Source organism: Monodon monoceros, unplaced genomic scaffold (assembly GCF_005190385.1).
Source record: "Monodon monoceros isolate NGI ecotype Baffin Bay Population unplaced genomic scaffold, NGI_Narwhal_1 Super_Scaffold_4, whole genome shotgun sequence".
NCBI classification, from domain to species: domain Eukaryota; kingdom Metazoa; phylum Chordata; class Mammalia; order Artiodactyla; family Monodontidae; genus Monodon; species Monodon monoceros.
Genome location: NW_021703781.1, coordinates 1,208,111 through 1,233,944, shown reverse-complemented (window position 1 = coordinate 1,233,944; position 25,834 = coordinate 1,208,111). Strand labels below are relative to the sequence as shown.

At 50.9% G+C, this 25,834-nt stretch overlaps 1 protein-coding gene across 2 annotated transcripts in view; it reads right to left on the bottom strand.

The window, feature by feature from the left end:
* Positions 1-25,834, bottom strand: part of GALNT2 (polypeptide N-acetylgalactosaminyltransferase 2) — a 175,208-nt gene that overhangs the window by 113,198 nt on the left and 36,176 nt on the right. The window contains exon 1 of one of the 2 annotated variants that reach the window (XM_029245305.1): positions 23,096-24,035. The exons of the other annotated variant lie outside the window; for it this stretch is intronic. Within the exon in view, the coding sequence (XP_029101138.1) occupies positions 23,096-23,158 (63 nt within the window). The 5' untranslated portion in view covers positions 23,159-24,035. Of the gene's footprint in view, positions 1-23,095; positions 24,036-25,834 lie in introns of those variants that run through there. 2 annotated transcript variants of the gene reach the window in all.

The following is a 25,834-nucleotide window of genomic DNA, read 5'->3' as shown; positions in this document are numbered from 1 at the left end:
GCACCCAGAGGCCGAGGCGCGTCCACTCGGGCACTGCCGGACACAGACCGTGGTGGAAAGGTCAGGAACTCGGCCCAGGTGGCAGAGCCAGGAAGCGGCAGGGGCAGAAACCAAACACAAGTTCTCAGCCAAACCTCCCTGGCAGGGACTGTGGACTAGTACATGAATCTCCTCCGTGCGCAGAATACTGTACACCATCCTCCCCTCGAGGCGGGGGGAGCGGGATACACAGCCCAGAGCAGGCGTCTCTGTGCAGCCCATACAGCTGGGGGTGGCGACGGGGGCAGCAGACACAGATGGATGCACCCCTCACCATCAGAAAGACACACAGACAGGAAACAGCGCTCAGGCCTCAATGCTAAATCACGATTCTTCAGATGCAGCAACGAGACCTCAGTGCCCTCACCTAAATTTCCTTGTTTAAATATACAGAGATGCGGATGAATTACCCATTTCACACAGTGAGGAAAGGGGTCAGGGAAGTGAGGTGACCGCAATGGTCCATGGTGCAGAGCAGCTAGAAAAAGCCCGAGGCTCCCGCTTGGTCCCAACAGGCGACAGTCCCTTGGAGACCGGATACCGGCGGTCATCGCCGACAGCTGATGGCACCATGGAGGGGGGCTGCAACCAGAGGACTTGGGAAAGGTGTCAGCAGTGACAGGCAAGGGCTTTCCATCAAGCCGCCACTGCACAAAGTCCAAGGAGAAAAAGGTGAAAGAGATGAGCGAAGGACTGGAATGAGGCAATTTGTTTGGTAAAACAAATCACAACTAAAATAACGGGAAAACGATGATGATGTTGAAAGACTTGTAGGAAATCTTCATTTCCATAAAGTCAATAGAAGTCAGAGGAGAAAGTGTTTCCATTTTCATTCATGAAAGAAAATAAAAGCTGAACCCTATACAACATCAACACTGAGGCAATCTTACTTTATCACTAGTTCCTCCCTCCTTTCAGTGTTTAGTTAACTGGGTTGCAATCCAAGCTGGACACCTCCAGAAAGGCCGGAAGGTACCCTCGGCTGTGTCAGGACACCGGGGTCTGCAGCAGTGGGTTCCTGACACTCCGGCCAGGGAGGGCCCCAGAGCCAGGAGAATTTAACTAGAGAGCAATGGCCTTTCTGCAAATAAGTAATTCACATCCACCCCTCAGCCTTGGGAGAGACAGTGATTCTTTCCCTGGTTGCTGGAACAGCTGCTGCGGGCTGCCCAGCTGAGGGCAGGTAGCCCCTGGGGCGGTAGCAGGTGAGGAGAGGCAAGACCCTCTCCCTGGCCTGGCCCCGGCACCTGGCCAAGTGCACCTTCTGGGTAACAGCGCAGGGTGACATCCGCCTGAGCACAGTGTGACTCAGAATTGGACGCGGCTCCCACAGAAATCCTCCTGTTGCATCAGCCACTCCTGCACAGCAGGGATCCCAGCTACCCCGACTCACCTGCACAAGCATCCTGCCTCCTCCCTGCTCGCACCCCTGGCCAGGAGCTCTGCCCCAGGAGAGGGGTGTGAAGCAGAAGCCCGTGGGGCAGGATCAGTCCTCTGCCTGGAGGACAGTCTTAACGCAGGAATGAGCCAGACGCGGGGGAAGGCGGGGAAGAGACAGCTAGGCGGTAGGAAAGGCTCTGGGTCTCAGGGTGATTTCCACAGGCTCTTGCAAGATGACACTGGGCCAGATGCTGACAGCCTGGCTTCCTGTAAAGGGCACGACCAGGAACGTCCTCCCACTGGTCCGCTCCAAGTCCTGGGAGGCTCCAAACCAGCGGTGCTCTGAAGAGTCTAAGGCCGGCGTCAGCAGACTCGGCCCATCATCTCCACGGGGCTCTGGTGCCCAGGTCTCCAGGGCGAGCAGGACCCCCGAGTCCATGAAGTGACGCCCCCCTCTTCGGGGTGGACGTACTCTCCCAGGGAGGGGAGGCCGTGGCCTGGGCCAGGTGGCGGTCGGGAGGCCACACCGCCTCCTAGAAACCACAGCGGGCAGGGAACCCGGGACAAACGGGCCTTAGGGACGCAGCGTGCCTGAAATGCTCGGTTAAATGTAAAGCATACAACCCGACACCTAATCAACAAGGTACAGATCCCACATCCCTCGGAGCTCGATGGCAGGGTCATCTGCAGACGGTGGGCGGCCAAACATGCCTGGACAGCAAGACTGGAGCGAACGGATCAGGCGTGTTCTGATCTGGTGTTAAAAATAAGTACGGGCTCAACAGCAGTTACGAGAGTGGGATTTACATCCCCTGCTCTCCGCTGTGTCGCCCCCAACTCCCAAGACAGGCGAGAAGGAAAGTGACGCTTATGCAGTGTCTCCTGAATGCCCAGGGTTTTACACACTTCAGCTCACTCCATTCTCCTGACAAGGTTCCTAAGTAAATCTTTTTATTCTCATTTTACAGAAGGGAAAACTGAGGGTCAGAAAGATGCCACTTGTCTCAGATCCCTCAAGCAACAAATGACAGAGACAGATTTCACACATTCTCAGCCAAGCCCAGCAGGCTCAAAAGGCCCCTCCGTCCCCCACCCCCACCTCCACCCTGCAGGGGGCAGGATGAAGGGCAAGTCACCGTCACCGGGTCATTAAGAGATGTCACCTTCCCGACACCTCCCTCCACCCTCCACGGGGAAGGCAGGTACGGTGGCAGCATCTGTGGCCTGACAATTCAAAGGAAGAAAGGGGGAAAGCACCTGGGCTAAGTTCAGAGTTTCTCTGTCAGCACAATGGAAGTGAGGTGAAGAAATATGGAAAATACTTTCTCCTCTCAAACAAGCATCACCAAGTAGAATCACAAGGAGAAAGGTCAAACCTCAGGAATCGGTGCAAAATGAAGATCCTGTAAGTATGGGTTTATCGGTGACTGTCCTCCACTGCAATTCTTACACGAGCATCCAGACCCACGCCTGCGGCCAGGACAGGATCTCCACCATCGCTCCCTCCTCAGGAGAGTCAGGGCCACACACCAAGTGTCACCTGCTCCTGGATGCAGGACTGTTCCCATCTCAACAGCTCTGAAATGAAGACGAGTGTCTGAACACTGCCGGTGGGACACTGTGTCATGGTCTATTTCTTAGAGATAATAAAATGAGGGTGAACCTTACAATCCCTCACACCTAAGATTGAACTTATGTGTTATAATATATAGCTTTGAAATGATATAACGTTTCATTCCTTAACATTTAGATGAGGCAAAACCCTCTCAAATACTCTGTCTCACTGGAGCTTAACCAGAAGTAAGTCAAATAGGTGTTTTAATTCCCACTGTTCTTAAATAAAAGTGGAGAAACAGAGGCAGACTGCTCGGGGATATTTTTAAACGAGTAGCAGCACCAAGACTGGACTGAAATTGTCTGAGCTGGGCCCGTGGGGAGGAGCCTGGAAGTTCAGCGTAGATGCCGCAGGTAAAATGCAGGTGGACTGGCGGCTGCCTCACCCCCCCTCACCCCTGTGCCATGTGCCGCCTGAAGATCAAAACCAAGAGACGTTGCGCGCTGACCCGGGGGGCGGGAAGGGGGTGTGCAGAGCCGGTCTCAAAAGAGGCTGAGTCAAGGAAATCATCTCCCCACCGAGCCTGGGATGCCCTCCACCTGGCCCCAGCCCGGAAGGATGCGAGGATTGGGGAGGGAAGGTTGGAAATGGGCCGTGAAACAGAATGAATGGCTGTCACGTGTGGACAACAGGGTAGCTACTGGGAGTCTGGTGGACTTAGAGCTCCCCTTCCCACAATATCCAACAAATGCAGGTGGATGAAGAGTTAAATATGGAAAGCAAGCAAAGAAACCAAACACCAGAACACTGTGTAAGTAAATACTAGATACCTGATTTCTAGACGAGAAAGGCATTTCTGAGCTTGAAGGCAATGGGAGAAACCACGAATGCAAAGAATGAGAATTTAACTACACAAAGTTAGGCCTCCTGTTTAAAAAAAAGAGAAAAAGAAAAAGAAAGTCAGGGGAAATATTAGCCCTTAGAAATAGACAAAGGGATCTAATCTGTAATATTTATTCAACAGCGAATACAAAATAATGAGAGAAAACAGGCTATGAGATCAGTTAATACGTGTGGGAAGCTGTTCCATTCAACAGGACTAAAGAATTGAAAATGGCCATGTCAACTACCATGTACACGATGAACAAAGATTTTATTTGCAAATGTTGACATTTATTGTGGCAAAGGTACAAAAGAGTCTTCCGGTCCAAGGATAAACTGGTACAACCTTTCTGAAAAGGAGGTGACAACATCTACCTCGGAAGAGTTCAAACTCTCTGACCCCGTAACTCTACTCTTAGGAATTTATTCTAAGGGAACAGTGAAAAATGCAGCCAAGGTTTGTGTAAAAAGGTGCTCATTGTAAGTTACATGACCGACAGAGAACTAGCTAGGTAGATTGGGAGATATCCTCACATTGTTACAGCTTTTCAGATCAAGAAAATTTACTTATGATGTACTGTTAAAATTTTCAAGGCAGGAAAAAAACTGTACATGTTATTATCTCAAGGCTATTAAGAAACAAAGAGAATAAAGCTTAGAAGGAGCCATGGCAGCGCTGCTTTTGAGGCATGGACTACGTGTTACTTCTTGCTGCGTCCTACGATGCTCTTCCCTATTTTTATAATTAAATGCATCAGTTCTATAATGGGGGTGCGGGTAAGGGACCAATATCCTTCTCTTCTCATCCAAGGCAAAGGGAGGCTGTCACAACAGACACTAGAATATTTTTAGTGGTATTCGGAAAGAAGAGAAACATCTAACATAGTCGTTCTTTATTTTGCAACAAACCGCTCAAAACATTTTTAATCACCGCTTCACAACTCTTTCAACCACCGGCTCTACCTGCTTCAAGAAATGCACAGACGTCCCTTTTCTTAAATTAAGTATCACCATCCTCTCCTTCTTTTCCCCAAGTTAGCGCCAAGACACTCTGCAAGTCACCCGGCTCACAAAGTCCCTTCCTTAAGGCTCCTTTTTTCACATTTATCAGCAAGACTCAGCCTTGCAGCAAAACTGGCGATGGGGGCAGGGCAACCTGGCAGACAACTCTCCTGTCCCACAGCCATGCTGGGAGCCAGCTGGAGGGGCCTTCCCCGGGTTCCAGGAGCTTCGATGCCCACCAGGCAGCCTGCCCCACTGTGTGGACGCCAGCATCAGCCGGACAGACGGCCACCTAGCCCTCCCGGGAGAGGAGTCGGGACATTCTTTCCCCAGAAGCCCCCGGGTTCTTGGGTTGGAGGTCCTGGCATCCCCCCATCTCTGTCCCCTTTGGGGCTATGAAACCAGATCAGAAGAGGGCTGGACCCGCACCTGGCCCGGCCAAGCCCCCGCTATCTCTCCGAGACTCACCCTCCAGCTGTCTGCTCCCCTAAGAAACAGAGAGCAGTCAGCTGGGGGTGGGGCATGGGGCCAGCCCCTCTGCTGCTTCTGCCCCCATCCCCCCAGCTTCCATCCTGACCCGGTTTGCTGCTCCGCTGGTGGCCCACAAACTCATCAAAGTGGGTCAGCCATCCTCAGTCAAGCTCGACTAAACACACAGAGCTCAGACCTCCAAATCCGGCTAAGCAGAAATTCCAGACCGCGCGTCTGCAGAGGACCCTCGCGGCAAGCGGGCAGGAGCGCCCCACGCGGGAGGAGCGAGGCCCGTCGTGCTCCAGACACAGTGCCACGCGAGCCGGCTGCCTCCCCCGTGGACCCCGAACCTCCTGGCCTGTGTCCCCTGGGTGCTCCTTGAGGCACCCCACCCAATCGTGGGCTCCACACAAGGCATCCAGACCCCTTCCAGCCACGCTCCCAGCACAGCGCGTCCTTCTCCCGAGCCCACGCACAGCGGCAGCCAGAAATGGGCATTTAATGAAGCTTCTCTGAGGCCACGTTATTTCCTTAACACGGAAGGCAGCCGTGGCCTGTGCTCTGCGTGGATGGTCAACTCACATACAAAGGGCTCTGGCCCCAGCTCAGAAGCCGCCAGGAGCACGCAGGCGGTAGGCAGTGGAGGGGCTGTTGAAAGAACTTCTCAAACCCTAAAGTGTGAAGGAATTAGAGACGTTCAGCTTACAGAGGGAAGATGTGGGTGTCCGGAGAAGGTGGTGCTTTCCAGATATTCAGGAGATTTTCATGCGCATTTTCATGGGCATTAGGAGCGGAAAGTTCCACGGTGGTAGAGGTCGGCCAGCCAGAAGCTTCGGAGACAGAGAGTACTGTCTACTGAGCCCTGCACTTTACAGCTCAGAAGACTGAGGTCACACACACCTTTCCCCACAGACTGGACGACACAGGACTGTGGTCCTGCCTGCTCAGAACGTTCCAGCAGGAGGGTCCTCGGGGCGCCGAGGGGGAAACGGCTGCACTGCGCCCAGCTGTGGGAGCTCGCAGACCTAATGCTCTGATGCTGAATGAGCAACAGAGGGAGGAACCAGACATGCAGCCACTCCTGAAGGACGCTCGGGCGCACTGTCTCCTCTCGAAAGATTTAGGTGTGTGGATTTTGTCCCCAAAAAGCATATAGGCTATAGGACAGGAAAGAAAACAAGTAGTAAGAAATAGAAAAATTCACAGCATATCTGCAGTCAGAATTTGGCTTTAAGCCCTGGCAACAGACTCTATTTTGAGCATGAGACAAGTTTGCTAATTCCCGATGAGCCAGATTAGAAACAGACTACAAACGAACAGCAAACTCATCACAAAACTACGAGCGCTCAAAATACACCCGACACTTGACCCGTGTCCCGGGGCCCAGGAGAAAAGGTGCAGAAGTAATGCTGGTCCCCCAGAAAGTCTCCCCCGACCCCGCTGACCCTATGGGCCCAGGACGCCTGAGCTGAGCGGCCCTGAAAGGCACGGGGGAACAGGAGAGCACAGGTGCTCTGCCCTGTGGTTTGGGGCACCAGCCCAGATTTGGAAAGACGGGGGTTCGAGAAGGCTGTCCTGAGCGGGGCCCCTTCAGGAGACAAGGGGAGCACGCCAGCATAGGGAAGAGGGGGTTCCAGAGAAGGGGAGACTGGAACTTGAGCACGGAAGGGTCTGGGAGAAAGAGGCTTCCTAGCCGAAGCTCAGGTACTTGGACCACTCAGGGAGACACACCCGGGAAAGAGCAAAGTCCCACACGGATGTCCTGGCAAACTCCCTTCTCCGCTCCGAGATAGTTTCCGCTTTTCTCTCCTCCCCTCCCCCAAAAAGTGGCGGCTCTCTGGAGACAAACTGGAACCCAGTGGTTCCAACCCCAGGGCATGAGAACCAACTGGGGATTTTTATTGCACAGTCGGGAACGCAGACGCCTGGGCTCCACGGCCCCAGCGGGGGGACGCTCTGGGCAGCACGGCGTCGACCCCCGGCGCCCGGGCCAGCACCGAGTGCCCCCAACCCCATCATCGCTGGGACCACTGAGGTCCTACAAGAGGCCCCGCTCGGGTACCCCGGCACTTAGGAGTCTGGGACCGTGATAAGTGGGGATGACAGTCCTGCGCCCACGGCCTAGAGGACGTGGACACGACCCCCGCAAAGATGAGACACGCCAGAAAAGGGACAGAAAAACCGCCTCTGAGGCCAACGGTGGGTCCTACTTGTTCTCGCTCCCCCAGCGCAGCCCGCAGAGGCAGTCCGGGGCCCAGGAACCCCGCAGGAGCACTGAGGTCACAGCACCGCTTTCGGGGCAGGAGCACGAGGACACCCTGTCTTCTCCTGCGAAGACGCGCTGTGTCACACACCGCGGAAGCAACGCTGTGGCCACGAGTGCGTCCAGCACGATGACGCCTTTCAGAGGCCCTGTGCCCCCCGCGCCGGCTGGAGGGCACTGATGAGTGGATGGGGCAGGCAGGCGGCCAACGGCAAGGAGGGCACGCAGCTAGGGCGCCTACGGCCCGTTCTCTCGAAAACTTCATAATGAATCTGAAATCAAACACTAAGGCCTCCAAAGCAGGCGACCGGGAGAGCCCCCGAGGGGACCCAGGAGGGGTCAGCCTGTGACAGAGCGGGACTCAGCGGCAGCCTCTGCTCCGGGCCCTCTTCCCAGGGGTGCCCTGGCCCCTGGGCAGGTGCTGCCGGCCTGCAGGGGGAGCGTGCGTTTTCTGCCTCTCATTCAGGCTCTGCTGATGTGCAGAGATCAGCATCCTCCGAGTGAGGAGACACTCCCGGGCATGCCCATGACCAGCCACCAGGAACAAGAAGCCCCAGCAGGAGCAACGGGGCTGTGCGTTTACAGGAGGGAAGGGCTATGGTCTGGGGACAAACTCAGCCCCGCCTCTCCTTCCTCCTGACGCTGAGGGCAGGGCCGTCCTGGGCACTGTTCACCCCGTGCTGGACGGCGTCATCCCCTGGAGTCCCTCTCCTGGCCTCGGGGGGAGGGCACCACGGAGGCCAGGTGCGCCCGTGAGCTGACAGGTTAGCCTGTCCGAGGGCGCGGACCCCGGGCTGTGCTCTCACGCCTGCTCTCTGGCCCGGGAGCACCAACAGATTTCTTCCTGCTGTCGGGTGGGATCGGGGGTCCTCTCCTCTTCAGCCCAATCTTCTCACAGCATCAGCATCCATTGGTCCTCAACTGCAGTCCCTTTATAATCCAAGAGCAACACGGGCTGCCTGGGCTGCAGCCTCCGTGTCCCACTGACCTCCTCAGAGCGCCCCAGGGAGCTCCAAAGCCCGCAGGCTGACCCCCGTCCTGGACCACACTCTTCCTCAGGCCCCTCTGTGCACCTGGCAGAGCAGGGGGTACCTGCCTCCCCCATCTCTCCCTGACCGTGCACCCACCCTGGGCTCTGGACCACGAGCTCCGGGTGCCCACCCCTGCCCAGGCACCTCACCCTGTGAGGTTCCCCATCCCGGGGTCTCCCCTGGACTGCTTCATGAGCCAGGACTATCTCACCCCCACCCACCATCTGGGTAATGCCCCTCATCGGCTTCCCCATCTCCCTCTCTATCAGTCCCTTTATTCACATGTGGCCTCTGCCAGCCTCTGGGCACTTGGAGAAGCCACCCCCTTCCCCACTGCCTGGCAAGTTGTGGCCACGGAAACACAGAATTGAGGAAAGACAGGAGGAGAAATCAGAACTCTGACGAAAATCCTTTCGAGAAGGGCTGGGCACGTGTGTTCCAGCTCTGAAGAAAAGATGATATGAAGCATGACAAGAGTGTTTAAAACGAGCTTAGGTTTTCACGGAAACGGAAGATGGGAATGTCACTGTTGGAAACTCTCAGAGTTTTCAGTGCCTGAAGGCTGCGACCAACCCCCTCTAAATGCACAGCTCTCCTGTCACCGAAATTTAGGACCTCTGATGAGAAACCCCCATCCTCCTGCTACACAACTTGGGATATTTTCAAAACTACTGACATTTCCATACGTGCGATATTACAAGATACAAAATTTAAGACACAATCTTGGCTGGAAGGCTCACAAGCCAAACGCAGTAAGTCAACCTTTCATCTTTCATTATTTGATCTGCCTTTAATTTAAAACTCGTGATGCTATCAAACTCCAGCCGGGCCTGGCGTGACACTCCTCAGGAAGAGGCTGAGGGGCGCCCAGCTAACTGCAGAATCTGAAAAGCACAGGGACCTTTTACCAGATGTCCTTTCTTCTTCCGCACCTTCTCCCCACCCTGTACAACATCCTTGGCCCCATTTCAGTTTGTTTGATTTGGGGAAAGGGAGCCAACACTGTAATTCTGCGATGGGTTATCACATCTTCAAACGTTTGGCCGTCTTCTCTTGCCGTCTATTGACTTTAAACCAGGCTTAAGACGTCTTCCCGTTTGACAAGAATAGAGAATAAGGACTTGGTGGAAATCAGGTTACATGATGAGTCAAGTTTTTCCAACTTCTTCAACAAATAAAGCAGAATCTGAAGGGAGGTGGTGCAGAAAAGCTGGCATCTTCCAACACTCAGACCACTGACTGGAGTGCAGTAACCTGAATTTAATAACCACACAGGTGGGCTCTGGAGGGAAAGACCATATTCCCAGACCAAATGGACCCTAACCTGCCACGGGGGAACCTAGGCGGCGCCGTGAAAGCAGGTCTCGCCCTCCCCCATGACCCCCATTTGGGTTGCTGGATTCATGGGAAGGACTCTGACCAAAAGTAAGCAGAAGGTTCCAAGACCCTGGCCTTTATTTCTCCGAGGACCTGAAACAAGTCAGTGTGTTCAGGAATACCGCAAGCACTTTCCAATCTAACGAGAACTGCCGCCTATCCCCGGGAAGCATCCAGAGACCTGAAATTAACCCCCTTTGCGCTATTCCTCAGCTACTTCCGGACACAGTGCAAGCAGGTGATTTTCCATGCCACGGGCAGATTTGGGGAGAATTCCTAATTATACTTCCTTTGCTCTTTAATAACGTTTAATAACACTAGTGACAAGGGGACATGCCAGTCTGTCACAGCCCAGTACAACCACAGCTTGGCTCAGAAGGGCTCTTCCGGTCAAGGGACAGCCCTTTCAGCCATGATCACCAACACAGCATCACACTGCATTCTTCAGAGCTGGCGTCGTCCCCTCTCCCCACCTCCAAGTTTGCAGCAAAATTAAAGAGAAGGAAATAATCAAATTGACTCCGAGAAAGTACCTATCAGTGTTTTGACTTAATTTAATTCCCTCTGAGGCTACGCTGGGTAATACTGTTTACACTGCACAGATCTGATGACAACATCTTCTTTTCTTTTCAGATGTGAGCCGGGCACCTGGCTAGTTTAAGTGCTGCTGGAAGTCCAGAGGGCAGGGACCAGCATCTCAGCTCACCTGCAAGCTGCCACCTGCATGTTTTAATTACACGGTGGGAACTGTGCTTTGGGGCCTCCAAAGTTCACCAAGTGAGCAGAAGACTAAGAAACCAGCACTGCGGTGTTCTCACATGTTCAGAGCGCTCGCACAGTGTGGTTTCGGGGTGTGGTTTCTATAACACATTTGCTAAGGTCATTTTCAAAACTGCAGATGCCGAGAAACAAACAAAGGTTACGATCGTGGGGCTAAAGGAGACAAAAGAAGGCAACTGAAACATTCTGTTTCCCACAATATAGGAGAAGGGTGAAGTACACTTGCTGACTTCTATTATGTATGTTCCCCCTTTCCATATCAGCAGAAAACGAAGAAGCAAAAAAGACCTCCAAAAAATGAAGTAAAGGTCTTTCCCAACATGGGCTCGGGCGGGACCATCTCAAATAGGTACAGAGTGAAAGACAAGATGGACGGTGGTGAGGGACCAGCCCTCCGGGGCCGGAAAGGCTCGGGAGCCTGCACTGAACTCTGAGAGTCAGTACAGGGGGGCTGCTTTCAGGTCCTGGAACTCGTATGCCGGTGGTGGGAACCAAACGGTCCCAGGGTAGACCTCTGGCACGCCCGGGATGGTGCCATGACTCAAAACATTTCTGGAACTCCTCTCATAGATGGGGCCCCCAGAGCCCACAGCATAATTTTCATCCTTTAAGGCTTTTTTGTTTTTCTGGAAACAGCTAATGACCGCTCAGAGCCAAGAGTCATGAAGAAGGTGGGTGACTCAGCTCAGTAATTTCTTTCTTGGTCAGAAACTCACAGTGGGCTGAAAACACCCAGTGCGTGTTCTCACATGGCTCATAACCCAGCTGCGGTGGTGACGCCGAGAGCAGCCCTCCAACCTCGCTCTGTGCAGGGATACTGCGGGGGGAGGGGGGCTCCTCCCCAAGCAGGACGTGGGGGAGGTCGCCCCTTCTCTGCACCCACGCATTCTGATGAGTCTGAAATCCAGCCCTCCGGTTTACAGTCCCCCGTGATAAATCACTACCGCACACCCTCAACTCAAAGCAACCCCTAACGAGTTGTTATTAACGAGGGTACGCCGAGTGCTTGAACCGCTAATCAAGGTCAGGAACCACAACGCTGCACAGACGCCAGCGCCCAGGAGCGCGTGCAGACCCGGTGTGCATGACGCACGGGGGCCGACACACACGCTGCACAGACTTAACCCCTAGCTCACCCCGATCATCTTTAGTGGGTTTACCCTAAATACAGATAATAAATTCAATGTTAATAATAGCCGAGACCTCTGGAATCCTCTGGAGGAAAACACACGCAGCCCCACCTTGCACATCCCTCCACACTGACTGGCTGGCTGGGGTTTTCTGGTTTCTCTATACCTGGAAGAAAAAATCTGCATTAAAAAGGTGCAACTAAGAAACATGAGATAAAGCGCAAACACAAACCCTAACGCGGGACCTCCCCAGAACACCTGCTTCCCAACGTGAAACTGTGTGGGTTTCACCGAGAAGATGGGGCTGGGGGAGGGGCAGGGGCAGCGGGGCGGGGGGTCACTGATCTGGGAGCCTCAAGGCTTAGGATTCAGATTCTGTAAACCTGGATCTAATGGAGAGTGAGTTCTTTCAAGGGAAAGTTATGCCACTTCTCCAAGAAAAGACGTAGCTGGGATCCAGCCAGCCCATCTTCCTTATGATGATGTCACAAGTCCCCCCAGCGTGGCCCTCCTCCCAGAGGACACATAGCACTAATGGTTCCAAAGGTCAGACCACCCATCTCCAAGAGGCTCAACATGAAGAAAAGATCTCTGCCCAGAGCCGAGGCTGACGCTGGTGCCCCCTGCAACAAACACACAGCCTTGCAAGCCGCCTAACTGCGCCCTTGCCTAACCCTCTCTTCTCCGACCCCCGCCCCGAGGATGCTGGGACAGCGCTAAAGCTCTCCTTGTCAGCGACGCAGCCAATCAGAAAACTGATGAACAAAAGGAAGGTGAGATCCGGAGAGTGAAACTCGGATTGCGGCAGAAGCAGAAGAATAAGAGGGGGGAATCAGGAAAATGAAGAGGAGAGCACAGGAAGCAAACAGAGTTGTCCGTTCATGGGCGAAAACCCTGCTGGTGCCTCTTCCAGCGCTGGGCACCTCCTTGGCCCAGGGCAGAGACAGCACTCCTCCAGGGGGCTCTGGGACCCCTCACGTCCTTGCACGGAGGACCACCACCCCAGCAGACAAGAGGGATGAGCCAGAGCGGACGCCCAGGCGGACAGGGAAGTGGCTCCATCCCACGGGGACACTGGCTGCAGCTGCTGTAAGGTCGCCCCTGCACGGGGACTGCGTGGCCACACAAGGCAGCGCCACGGAGAGGCACCTGCCATGCACCCATCCTAAGGGGGCTTCTGATGGACGTGCGAAAAGGTGAGACACGCAAACCAAGGTTAATCCACGTCTAGCCCGGCGCCTACATCCAAGTTTGCTGATGAGATGCTCGGCCTGCCGCAAAGGAAGGAAATGACTGGAAACTGTATTTTAACCACCGGGCAGAAGCTGTGCTGGTACAGCCTCGCCATGCCTGGCCACGTTTGATGACCCGGGGCAAGGCCACTGGGGAGCAATACCCTGGACGGGGTGTGTGTGTGTGTGAGGGAGAACCCTCTCCCCCAGGCAGCCTGGGGAGGGGAGGAAGGGTGAGTGCTGAGTCCTGTGGAGGGAAGCGCAGAGGGGAAGCTGAAAGAGCAGCTGTGTCCGGCTCTGAGCCACGAGGGCCTAAACGGTGTGTCCAGCTGGCCCGGTGATGCCAGAGGGGAGAGGCGCACAGGCTCCATTTAACACAGAACACAGTGCTCTGCAGAGCAGAGACTTGGAGAGACACGGATGGGGCTCAGGCACCAGGAGGATTTGCAGCCTGGCAGCTCCAGACACACGCCCCGGGCACGGACCACACCCTTCTCAGGAAAAGTCCTGGCCAGGCTGATACGGGCGCAGGCACTCGTCCACAAGGCGGCGCGAGACCCAAGCACCTCAAAGGCTGCTAGCGAGCGGCGCCCGGCACGATGGATGGAACTGCGTGACAGCACTGACGCGCTGAGAACCCAAAGGCGGGCCAACCTGACACTGAGCCCGGACACGTACATCTCAGGAAAGGACCATGGGATGAGAGATCATCACGTTATATGGCGGCAGTGCCCGCAGAAGTATCAGCCGGGGCACAGAGAGCACCGGGGAGGAAGGCCCAGACGGGGGCTGCAAACGCCACTCCCTGAAAGAGGCCGATTCCAGGTCTGGGGCAGGAAATACACATCGTGACGCTGGAAACCCTGTCGTACCAGACAGCAAGACACAAGGATCACAGCAAAAGGACCCAGGAGCCACCTAAAGACGCTCCGACTGAGCAAAGCTGGGACAAGTTTAACGTAACCAAGAGCAGTAACAGCAATCAACGGAAACACAAATGTTTCAATCCACGAGTTCATAATGATACAAAACCAAACCAAACACACAGCTTGGTCACCATTGACTGGAAACTGATAAATAAGAGAGAAAGAACCCAGAAGTGTGCAGTCTTTCCCAGCCAGGCAGAACCCCAAGGTGAGCAGACAGTCGGACGAGAGAGAGCTGTCCTTTCCAGACGTCCTCTAACAAGGAAGTAAAGTGGCTAAAGAATGAGGTGCTGTAACCCAGGGAGGGGGGGTGCAGGCACAAACGCCAACAGCTGCTCAACTGGAGACCCCAGCCTGACGAGCACAACCCCACCCATGAGGGCGGCTAGCCCACCCCTCCAAAACCAAAATAAAACCCAAACCTGAATCTCACCATACTTCAGATCCAAGCTCCAATTTGCAGGACATAAAAGGGCACCGAGGAACGGGCTAAACTCCACTCTGGGAATGCACCCTGCAAAACCCAGACCACTGAGAACAGTAGGCAAAGCCCAGCCTGCTGAACAAACGCATCACAAAAACAAACCAACAAGCCCAAAACACACAACACAGGAGAGATAAAAGAGGCAACTGTGATTTAAAAAGACATACACACTTCAATTGTAAAGGGTGACTCTATCTGAATTTTGCATTTCATTTTACTTATTTTCTTTTATACAGCAGGTTCTTATGAGTTACCTATTTTACACGTAACAGTGTATACGTGTCAATCCCAATCTCCCAATTCATTCCACCACCACCTCCACCCCCCGCCGCTTTCCCCCCTTGGTGTCCATACGTTTGTTCTCTTCATCTGTCTCTATTTCTGCCTTCCAAACCGGTTCATCTGTACCATTTTTCTAGATTCCACATATATGCGTTAATACACCATACTTGTTTTGCTCTTTCTGACTTACTTCACTCTGTATGACAGTCTCTAGGTCCATCCACGTCTCTACAAATGACCCAATTTCGTTCCTTTTTATGGCTGAGTAATCTTCCATTTTACATATGAACCACATCTTCTTTATGCATTCACCTGTCGATGGGCATTTAGGTTGCTTCCATGACTGGGCTATTGTAAATAATGCTGCAATGAATACTGGGGTGTATGTGTCTTTGAATTATGGTTTTCTCTGGTTATATGCCCAGTAGTGGGATTGCTGGGTCATACTGTAATTCTATTTTTAGTTGTGTTTTTATATATTTATTTTATTCATATTTATTTTCGGCTGTGTTGGGTCTTCGTCGCCGCGCACAGGCTTTCTCTAGTTGCAGCGAGCGGGGGCTACTCTTTGTTACGATACACGGGCTTCTCATTGCGGTGGCTTCTGCTGTTTCAGAGCTTGGGCTCCAGGCACGTGGGCTTCAGTAGTTGTGGCACGCGGGCTCAGTAGTTCTGGCTCGTGGGCTCTAGAGTGCAGGCTCAGTACTTGTGGTACACGGGCTTAGCTGCTCCACGGCATGTGGGATCTTCCGGGACCAGGGCTCGAACCCGTGTCCCGTGTTGGCAGGCGAATTCTTAACCACTGAGTCACGAGGGAAGCCCTATTTTTAGTATTTTAAGGAACCTCCATACTGTTCTCCATAGTGGCTGTATCAGTTTATATTCCCACCAACAGTGCAAGAAGGTTCCCTTTTCTCCACACCCTCTCCAGCATTTGTTGTTTGTAGATTTTCTGATGATGCCCATTCTAACTGGTGTGAGGTGATACCTCATTGTAGTTTTGATTTGCATTTCTCTAATAATTAGTGATGTTGAGCAGCTTTTCATGTGCTTCTTGGCCATCTGTATGTCTTCTTTGGAGAAATGTCTATTTAGGTCTTCTGCCCATTTTTTGATTGGGTTCTTTGCTTTTTAACTATTGAGCTGCATGAGCTGTTTATATACTTCAGAGATTAAATCGTTTGTCCACTGATTTGTTTGCAAATATTTTCTCCCATTCTGAGGGTTATCTTTTCATCTTGTTTATAATTTCCTTTGCTGTGCAAAAGCTTTTAGGTATCATTAGGTCCCATTTGTTTATTTTCGTTTTTATTTCCATTACTCTAGGAGGCGGGTCAAAAAAGATCTTGCAGTGGTTTATGTCAAAGAGTGTTCTTCCTATGACTTTCCTCTATGAGTTTTATACTGTCCGGTCTTACATTTAGGTCTTTAATCCATTTTGAGTTTATTTTTGTGTATGGTGTTAGGGAGTGTTCTAATCTCATTCTTTTACATGTAGCTGTCCAGTTTTCCCAGAACCACTTATTGAAGAGACTGTCTTTTCTCCACTGTATATCCGTGCCTCCTTTGTCATAGGCTAGTTGACCATAGGAGCATGGGTTTATCTCTGGGCTTCCTATCCTGTTCCACTGATCTATATTACTGTTCTTCTGCCAGTACCATATTGTCTTGATTACCGTAGCTTTGTAGTATAGTCTGAAATCAGGGAGTCTGATTCCTCCAGCTCCATTTTTCCCCCTCAAGAATGCTTTAGCTATTCGGGCTCTTCTGTGTCTCCGTACAAACTTTAAGACTTTTAGTTCTAGTTCTGTCAAAAATGCCATTAGTAACTTGATACGGATTGCACTGAATCTGCAGATTGCTTTGGGTAGTATAGTCATTTTCACAATGTTGATTCTTCTAATCCAAGAACATGGTATATCTCTCCACCTGTTTGTGTCATCTTTGATTTCTTTCATCAGTGTCTTATAGTTTTCTGAGTACAGGTCTTTTACCTCCTTAGGTAGGTTTATTCCTACGTATTTTATTCTTTTTGTTGCAATGGTGAATGGGATTGTTTCCTTAATATATCTTTCTGATCTTTCGTTGTCAGTGTATAGGAATACAAGAGATTTCTGTGCATTAATTTTGTATCCTGAAACTCTGCCAGAGTCACTGATGAGCTCTAGTAGTTTTCTGGTGGCATCTTTAGGATTATCTACGTATAGTATCATGTCATCTGCGAACAGTGACAGTTTTACTTCTTCTTTTCCAATTTGGATTCCTTTTATTTCTTTTTCTTCTCTGACTGCCGTGGCTATGACTTCCAAAACTATGTTGAATAACAGTGGCGAGAGTGGACATCCTTGTCTTGTTCCTGATCTTAGAGGAAATGCTTTCAGTTTTTCACCATTGAGAATGATGTTTGCTGTGGGTTTGTCGTATTATGTTGAGGTAGGTTCCCTCTATACCCACTTTCTGGAGAGTTTTTGTCATAAATGGGTGTTGAATTTTGTCAAAAGCTTTTTCTGCATCTACTGAGACGATCATATGGTTTTTATTCTGCAATTTGTTAATATGGTGTAGCACATTGATTGATTTGCGTATATTGAAGAATCCTTGCATCCCTGGGATAAATCCCACTTGATCGTGGTGTATGATCCTTTTAATGTGTTGTTGGATTCTTTTTGCTAATATTTTGTTGAGGATTTTTGCATATTCATCAGTGATACTGGTCTGTAATTTTCTTTTTTTGTAGTATCTTTGCCTGGTTTTGGTATCAGGGTGATGGTGGCCTCGGAGAATCAGTTTGGGAGTGTTCCTTCCTCTGCAATTGTTTGGAAGAGTTTGAGAAGGATGGGTGTTAGCTCTTCTCTAAATGTTTGATAGAATTCACCTGTGAAGCCATCTGGTCCTGGACTTTTGTTTGTTGGAAGAGTTTTAATCACAGTTTCAATTTCATTACTTGTGATTGGTCTGTTCATATTGTTTATTTCTTCCTGGTTCAGTGTTGGAAGGTTACACCTTTCTAAGAATTTGCCCGTTTCTTCCAAGTTGTCCATTTTATTGGCCTAGAGTTGCTTGTATTAGTCTCTTAGGATGCTTTGTATTTCTGCGGTGTCCGTTGTAACTTCTCCTTTTTCTTTTTTTTTTCTTTCCTTTTTCATTTCTAATTTTATTGACTTGAGTCCTCTCCCTCTTTTTCTTGAGGAGTCTGGCCAAAGGCTTATCAACTTTATCTTCTCAAAGAACCAGTCTTTAGTTTTATTGACCTTTGCTATTGTTTTCTTTGTTTCTATTTCATTTACTTCTGCTCTGATCTTTATGATTTCTTTCCTTCTACTAAATTTGGGTTTTGTTTGTTCTTCTTTCTCTAGTTCCTTTAGGTGTAAGGTTAGATTATTTATTTGAGATTTTTCTTGTTTCTTGAGGTAGGACTGTATTGCTGTAATCTTCCCTCTTAGAACTGCTTTTGCTGCATCCCATAGGTTTTGGATTGTCGTGTTTTCATTGTCATTTGTCTCTATGTATTTTTTGATTTCCTATGGTTTCTTCAGTGATCTCTTGGTTATTTACTAACATACCGCTTAGCCTCCATGTGTTTGTGTTTTTTACGTTTTTTTTTTTCACTGTAATTTATTTCTAATCTCATAGTGTTGTGGTTCGGAAAAGATGCTTGATATGATTTCAATTTGCTTAGATTTACCAAGGCTTGATTTGTACCCAAGATGTGATCTATCCTGGAGAATGTTCCATGTGCATTTGAGAAGAAAGTGTAATCTGCTCTTTTCTGTTGGAGTGTTGTATAAATATCAATTAAATCTATCTGGTCTATTGTGTCATTTAAAGCTGTGTTTCCTTAGTAATTTTCTGTTTTGATGATCTGTCCATTGGTGTAAGTGAGGTGTTAAATTCCCCCACTATTATGGTGCTACTGTCGATTTCCTCTTTTATACCTGTTAGCATCTGCCTTATGTATTGAGGTGCTTCTGTGTTGGGTGCATATGTTATTTATAATTGTTATATCTTCTTGGATTGATCCCTTGGTCATTATGTAGTGTCCTTCCTTGTCTCTTGTAACATTCTTTAAAGTCTATTGTATCTGAGTATTGCTACTACAGCTTTCTTTTGATTTCCGTTTGCATGGAATATCTTTTTCTATCCCCTCATTTTTAGCCTGTATGTGTCCCTAGGTCTGAAGACAACATATATATATATGGGTCTTGTATTTGTATCCATTCAGGGAGCCTGTGTCTTTTGGTTGGAGCATTTAATCCATTCACATTTAAGGTAATTATCGACATGCATGTTTCTATTACCATTTTCTTAATTGTTTGGGGTTTGTTTTTGTAGGTCCTTTTCTACTTTTGTGTTTCCCATTTAGAGAAGTTTCTTTAGCATTTGTTGTAGAGCTGGTTTGGTAGTGCTGGATTCTCTTTAGCTTTTGCTTGTCTGTAAAGCTTTTGATTTCTCCGTCGAATCTGAGTGAGATCCTTGCTGGGTAGAGTAATCTTGGTTGGAGGTTCTTCCCTTTCATCACTTTAAATATATCGTGCCACAGAATATATTGTGCTACAAGCAGAAGCTCTGGCTTGCAGAGCTTCTGCTGAGAAATCAGCTGTTAACCTTATGGGAGTTCCCTTGTATGTTATTTGTCATTTTTCCCTTGTTGCTTTTAATAATTTTTCTTTGTCTTTAATTTTTGTCAATTTGATAACTATGTGTCTCGGCGTGTTTCTCCTTGGGTTTATCCTGCCTGAGACTCTCTGCACCTCCTGGGCTTGGATGGCTATTTCCTTTCCCATGTTAGGGCAGTTTTCAACTATAATTTCTTCAAATATTTTCTCAGGTCCTTTCTCTCTCTCTTCTCCTCTGGGACCCTTTTAATGTGAATATTGGTGCATTTAATGTTGTCCCAGAGGTCTCTCAGGCTGTCTTAATTTCTTTTCATTCTTTTTTCTTTATTCTGTTCCACAGCAGTGAGTTCCGCATTCTGTCTTCCAGGTCACTTATCCGTTCTTCTGCCTCAGTTATTCTGCTATTGATTCCTTCTAGTGTATTTTTCATTTCAGTTATTGTATTATTCATTTCTGTTCGTTTGTTCTTTAATTCATCGAGGTGTTTGTTCTTTAAATATTCTAGGTCTTTGTTAAACATTTCTTGCATCTTCTCGATCTTTGCCTCCATTCTTTTTCCGAGGTCCTGGATCATCTTCACTATCATTATTCTGAATTCTTTTTCTGGAAGGTTGCCTATCTCCACTTCATTTAGTTGTTTTTCTGGGGTTTTATCTTGTTCCTTAATCTGGTACATAGGCCTCTGCCTTTTCATTTTGTCTTTCTGTGAATGTGGCTTTTTTTCCACAGGCTGCAGGACTGTAGTTCTTGCTTCTGCTGTCTGCACTCTGGTGGATGAGGCTATCTAGGAAGCTTGTGGAAGTTTCCTGATGGGAGGGACTGGTGGTGGGTATATGTGGGTGTCGATCTTGTGGACAGAGCTCAGTAAAACTTTAATCCGCTTGACTGCTGATGGGTGGGGCTGTGTTCCCTCCCTGTTGGTTGTTTGGCCTGAGGCGACCCATCACTGAAGCCTGCAGGCTCTTTGGTGGGGCTAATGGTGGACTCCGGGAGGGCTCACACCAAGGAGTACTTCCCAGAACTTCTGCCGCCAGTATCCTTGTCCCCGCGGTAAGCCACAGCCATCCCCCGCCTCTGCAGGAGACCCTCCAACACTAGCAGGTAGGTCTTGTTCTGTCTTCTATGGGGTCACTGCTCCTTCCCCTGGGTCCTGATGCACACACTACTTTGTGTGTGCCCTCCAAGAGTGGAGTCTCTGTTCCCTCAGTCCTGTCGAAGTCCTGCAATCAAATCCCACTAGCCTTCAAAGTCTGATTCTCTGGGAATTCCTCTCCCATTGCCAGATGTTGGGAAGCCTGACATGGAGCTCAGAACCTTCACTCCAGTGTGTGGACTTCTGTGGCATAACTGTTCTCCAGTCTGTGAGTCACCCACCCAGCAGTTATGGGATTTGATTTTACTGTGATTGCACCCCTCCTACCATCTCACTGCAGCTTCTCCTTTGTCTTTGGATGTGGGGTATCTTTTTTGGTGAGTTCCATTGTCTTCCTGTCAATGACTGTTCGGCAGTTAACTGTGATTCCAGTGATCTCACAAGAGGGAGTGAGCGCACATCCGTCTACTCCATCTTGAACCAATCTCCCTCTCTATCCGAATTTTGAATTAAGGAAAAACTATAAGATAAATTTATGACATTTATGAACCAACTGGAAATGTGAGCAATAATCGAATATTTGATGATATTAAGGAATCTGTTCACTTTGGCGGTATGATCTACAGCATTGTTAGGTTTTTTCAAGAGTCCTTATATTTGAGAGGTACATACTAAAATATTTACGGATGAAAAAATCATTTCTGGGGTCTGCCTGGAGTGGACCTGGGGGCGGGCAGGAGTGACCACAGGCTGTTGGTGATTGCAGCAGGGTAACAGGTGCGTGGGATTCATAATACCATTCTGTCTACTTACGTCTATTTGAACTTCTCCATTAAGACGTTTTTTTTTTTTAAACCAGGCTGGGCTAAGAGCAAGGTCCACCCAGAGGAGGTGAGATCTGGACCAAGTCCTGCAAGATCAGAACTGCAGGCTGGGGTGGCATCCTCACAGAGGTGGCTTGAGTGCAGGGCAGGAGGGGCGACACGAGAGGAGAACCACCAGCCTGCCCACTGCCATCCGCACGTTTGTGTCCCCAGATTCACAGGTGGAAAGCCTAGCACGCCATGTGTTAGGAGGTGGGCCTTTGGGAGGTGATCAGGTCATGAGGGGGGAGCTGGCACGAATGGGACTAATGTCCTTATAAAGGAAAGAGTCCTGTCCCCTCCCCTGTGAGGACACAGAAGCCTGCAACCCACAAGAGGGCCCCCCACAAAACACACCCTGCTGGCCTGAGCTCAGCCTTCCAGCCCCCAGAACCTGAGAAACCAATGTCTGCTGTTTACCTGGTCTGCAGTGTTGTGTCACAGCAGCCTGAACAAAGTAAGACATGGTCCTCACAGGGTGGAAGGGAGGCCACGCTGAGGCTGGGGAGGGCAGGGAAAACCTGGTCACGCAGGGCCCTTCCTCCCGAGCCGCTAAGTTGGGACTCCGCGATGGGGTGACTGGCCTTATTTATGATTGAAATACCGCAGGTCACTGTGGTGACCCTGAAGATGGTGGCACCAGTCACTACGCATGACTAATGCCCCTTGTCAACGGCTGGCCTGCACGCTGGAGATGGTGGCCTGTCCTTACCGCTGTTATTAATGCCACACCACATTCACCACAGAGATCAAGAGCTCGATCCTGTGTTCTAGACCAGATGAAGGTGCGCCGAGGACACGTTTCCCAGGTCAGGCATACACTCCACCGCAGCAGGCCAGCTCACTGTCAGGTCCAGGACCACCAGCTCAGTGGACTCCTGCCCGTCCCCCTCCCACCCCATCACCGGTGTTGAGGTCATCATGCTGCCGCTTAAGCCCACTCACCCTCCTCTGGCTAAGAAATCCCTCCACCTCACTACCACTCAAAAATAATTCTTTCAAAGTTAAAGAGGCAGTAACATGGAAAATCTCTGTCAATTTACTAACCTCACATGCCTTCCTGAGTTTCAGCAAGGAAGATTCACTTGGGAAAATTCCTTCACAAGTAACAGCTTGAAGCTACCAGGTGACCGCAGAGAAAGGGCAAGAATGACTAAACCTCCCACTGGAATGAGGTGTGAAAAGAACAGGAAACTCAACAGAAAACCTGATGTTCAATGTGGTCAAAAAGGAATCACTGTGGCCCATTTCAAAAACCTCAGATTACCAGGGACGCAGTTCAGTGCACGGGAACCTCCAACTCTAATGGAAGCCAGCTCTGAACTTAAAGGAAACAGACGACAAAACGGGTTTCCCTTAGAATGAGACTCTTGACACCCAAGGCTTGTAACACAATGGCCTTCGTGCTGTCACGTCAAGTGCTGCACAGAGAAGCACAGAGAGTAAGTCCTTCGTCCACTGCCTCACCTGTCTGCCAGGTGCACAGCACATGTCAACATTACTCTGCAAAAAAGAAACCAGCCCTTTGCCATGGCGATGAGTGACCAGCCCTTCGCCATGGCGTTGAGTCACAGCAGCAACGGGAAGAGAGGCCCCACCTCCCAAATCAGTGCCCCATCCCGCAAGCCTGGAGGCACCAGTCCCCTCCCCCCAGAATCTCCTTCTCAGAGAACATGGACTCTTACTTACCTCATCAGGCACAAAGAAGTTGCCAGCACTCCCTGGGCTCTGAAGGCAACTCTGAAGGAGCATCTGAAACCCCACCGCTGTCTGCGCTGGGCAAAGTCCCAATGGGCACCTCTAGCTCCCAAACGGCACTCAGCGATGAGCCGGCCCCATCCCCAGCCCCTTCTTCTGCACTTTGCCTGGGATGCTTCTCTACATCTTCACAAGAGCTCAGCTCTTGCCCCAAGACGGTCTCTAGCTGCTCTGTGCAGGCTTCTTGTCCTTGAGGGAGGGACCCCCGCATCCCCTCCCAAGGGCTCCCGGCAAGAATGGCTGCACCCTTTGGCTCCGAGTATAGACTGGACACAGAGGCTGGGCAGACTAGATGCTGAACGAGGGAGGAGAGAGAGGAAGAAGCTGCACACAGAAAACTGAGGCCCACAGCAGAGCGAGGCCCACCCTCCCCGGCCCCCTGGCTCTAGGCTGGACTGTCACAGCCCCCGTCAGAGCCCTGGGCGTCACGCGAGGGGACCAGGCCAGGCCACCCTGCAGCTCTCGGGCTCCCTCCCGCCGGACGCCGGGCCCCACGCACTGCGACCTTCTCACACCCAGCTTTCAAGCCTGGCAGGGGAAGGACCGTGTGGGTCTCTGTCCAGCTGCCGCCCAAGCCATGTGGGTGCAGAGCTTCCCGCGAGGCCAGCAGCGCTGGAGGAGAGCCTCACGCTTGGGAACACACGAGCACGTGCGTGGTCTCTGCAGGGCCCTGTCCCGCTCCCAGTCATCAGAGACCCCAACAAAACCCTGGGCGGGAACTTTGCTGGCCGTCCAGTGGTTAAGACTCTGCACTTCCCATGCAGGGGGTTCGGGTTTGATCCCTGGTTGGGAAGCTAAGATCCCGCGTGGCTCACGGCCAAAAAACCAAAACAGAAAACAGAAGCAATATTGTAACAAATTCAATAAAGACTTTAAAATTGGTTCACATCCAAAAAAAAAACCTTTAAAAAAAAAAATGGGGCTTCCCTGGTGGTGCAGTGGTTGAGAGTCCACCTGCCTATGCAGGGGACACGGGTTCGTGCCCCGGTCCGGGAAGATCCCACATGCCGTGGAGCGGCTGGGCCCGTGAGCCATGGCCGCTGAGCCTGTGCATCCGGAGCCTGTGCTCTGCAACGGGAGAGGCCACAACAGTGAGAGGCCCACGTACCGCAAAGAAAATACAAAACGCCGTGGGCAGACCACAGTGACTGGCATTGCGGAGGTGCGTGAAGACACTGTTTCCTGGGAGAGACACCTGTCCCGTGTTAGGTTTTTGCCCCGGCTGACAGCCCAGACCTGGACCTCGAGGGCTGACTGCTCCCGGGCGAGCCCACGCAAGGTGGCCTGCAGCTCAGGGAGCCCGATGGAGCTTCCTCTCAGCCCGCCCGCCCCTCCCTCCTGTCCCCTCCTAGCCCTCCCATCCACACAAGAGCAGAGGCCACCCCACAACCCACAAATGGAGGCGGAGCGCTGCCTGACCCTCAGACTCCAGGACAACTAAAGTGCCTGGACGTTGCGGACACTCGTTCAAACGCAGGGATCCCAGCACCTCCTGAGGCACTGCCTCTTTCCTCTGTGAAGCACCTGCCCCGCGTGCGCAGACGGCACGCCACACACCCCTCCAGACGCACCGGGAGTGGGCGCCCACGCCGAGCTAAGCCAGTCGGCTCCTCCCGGGAAGTGCAGGCTCCGCCTAGGCTGGGGGCTGAGCTCAGGACGAGCAGACGTAGGGGTCCTCTGCAGGGGGAGGAGAGAGCAGCCAGGAGGCCTGGAGAAGCGGAGCTGGCACGCAGTGTGGCCACCAAGGTCTGGGCTGCAGCCCCGTCGGTGGTCTGGGCTGTTCCCAGGCCCGTATTCTCACCCGGCCTTCTGAGGCCAGAAAGCCCTCCTACTCTCAGTACCATGAGACACCCTAACAGCCACACGATAAACTCCGTTCTCTGCTGAAGCTAGCCTTCAATAGGCTGCTTTTACTTGTAACCAAGAAGATCTTTTTAAAGGAAATACATTAGAAATCAAAGAAGAGCAAAGAGACTGCTGGTATGAGAATCTGGGGGCCTCCGCACAGGTGATACAGGAAAAGGGCAATAAACATTTTGCTCCCAGATTTCAGGTCCTAAACTCTAGATTCTGTATTCAAGATACTTTTCTCTTTCCTGAACGACACAATCTTCCATTTTCGATCTAACATAAATTATCTGAGTGATACAGTCTTCATTTTAAGAAGTTCTGGTTCAGGCAACCTGACAATTAATTCAATGCAACAAGCTAATCAAAGTAAAAGGTACAACAGCAAACTCGTTTCCATCCAAGTGCTGGGTCTGGGATTTAAAGGAGTGAAAATCAGAACTTGAAACTCTGAAACAAGCCCTCGTGATTTCAGCTGGCAAGAGAAAGCCTACCTGGGTTCCTTTCCTGTGGATGCAGTGCTTTCTCGTGTTGCTGCTTTTGAATACCTGAGAGCATCATGGTCAGACTGAGCCGGGAAGAGTCACCTGGGAGCATACATACGTAGGCACACACCCACCCGTACACACACAGGTACATACACATAGGTACACACATGTGCCTCTACACACACACACAGGTACGTACACATAGGTACACACATGTGCCTCCACACAGGTACAGACACATAGGTACACACACGTGCCTCCACACAGGTACAGAGACACACGCACAGGTACACACACACACACACACACACACACACACACACACACACACACA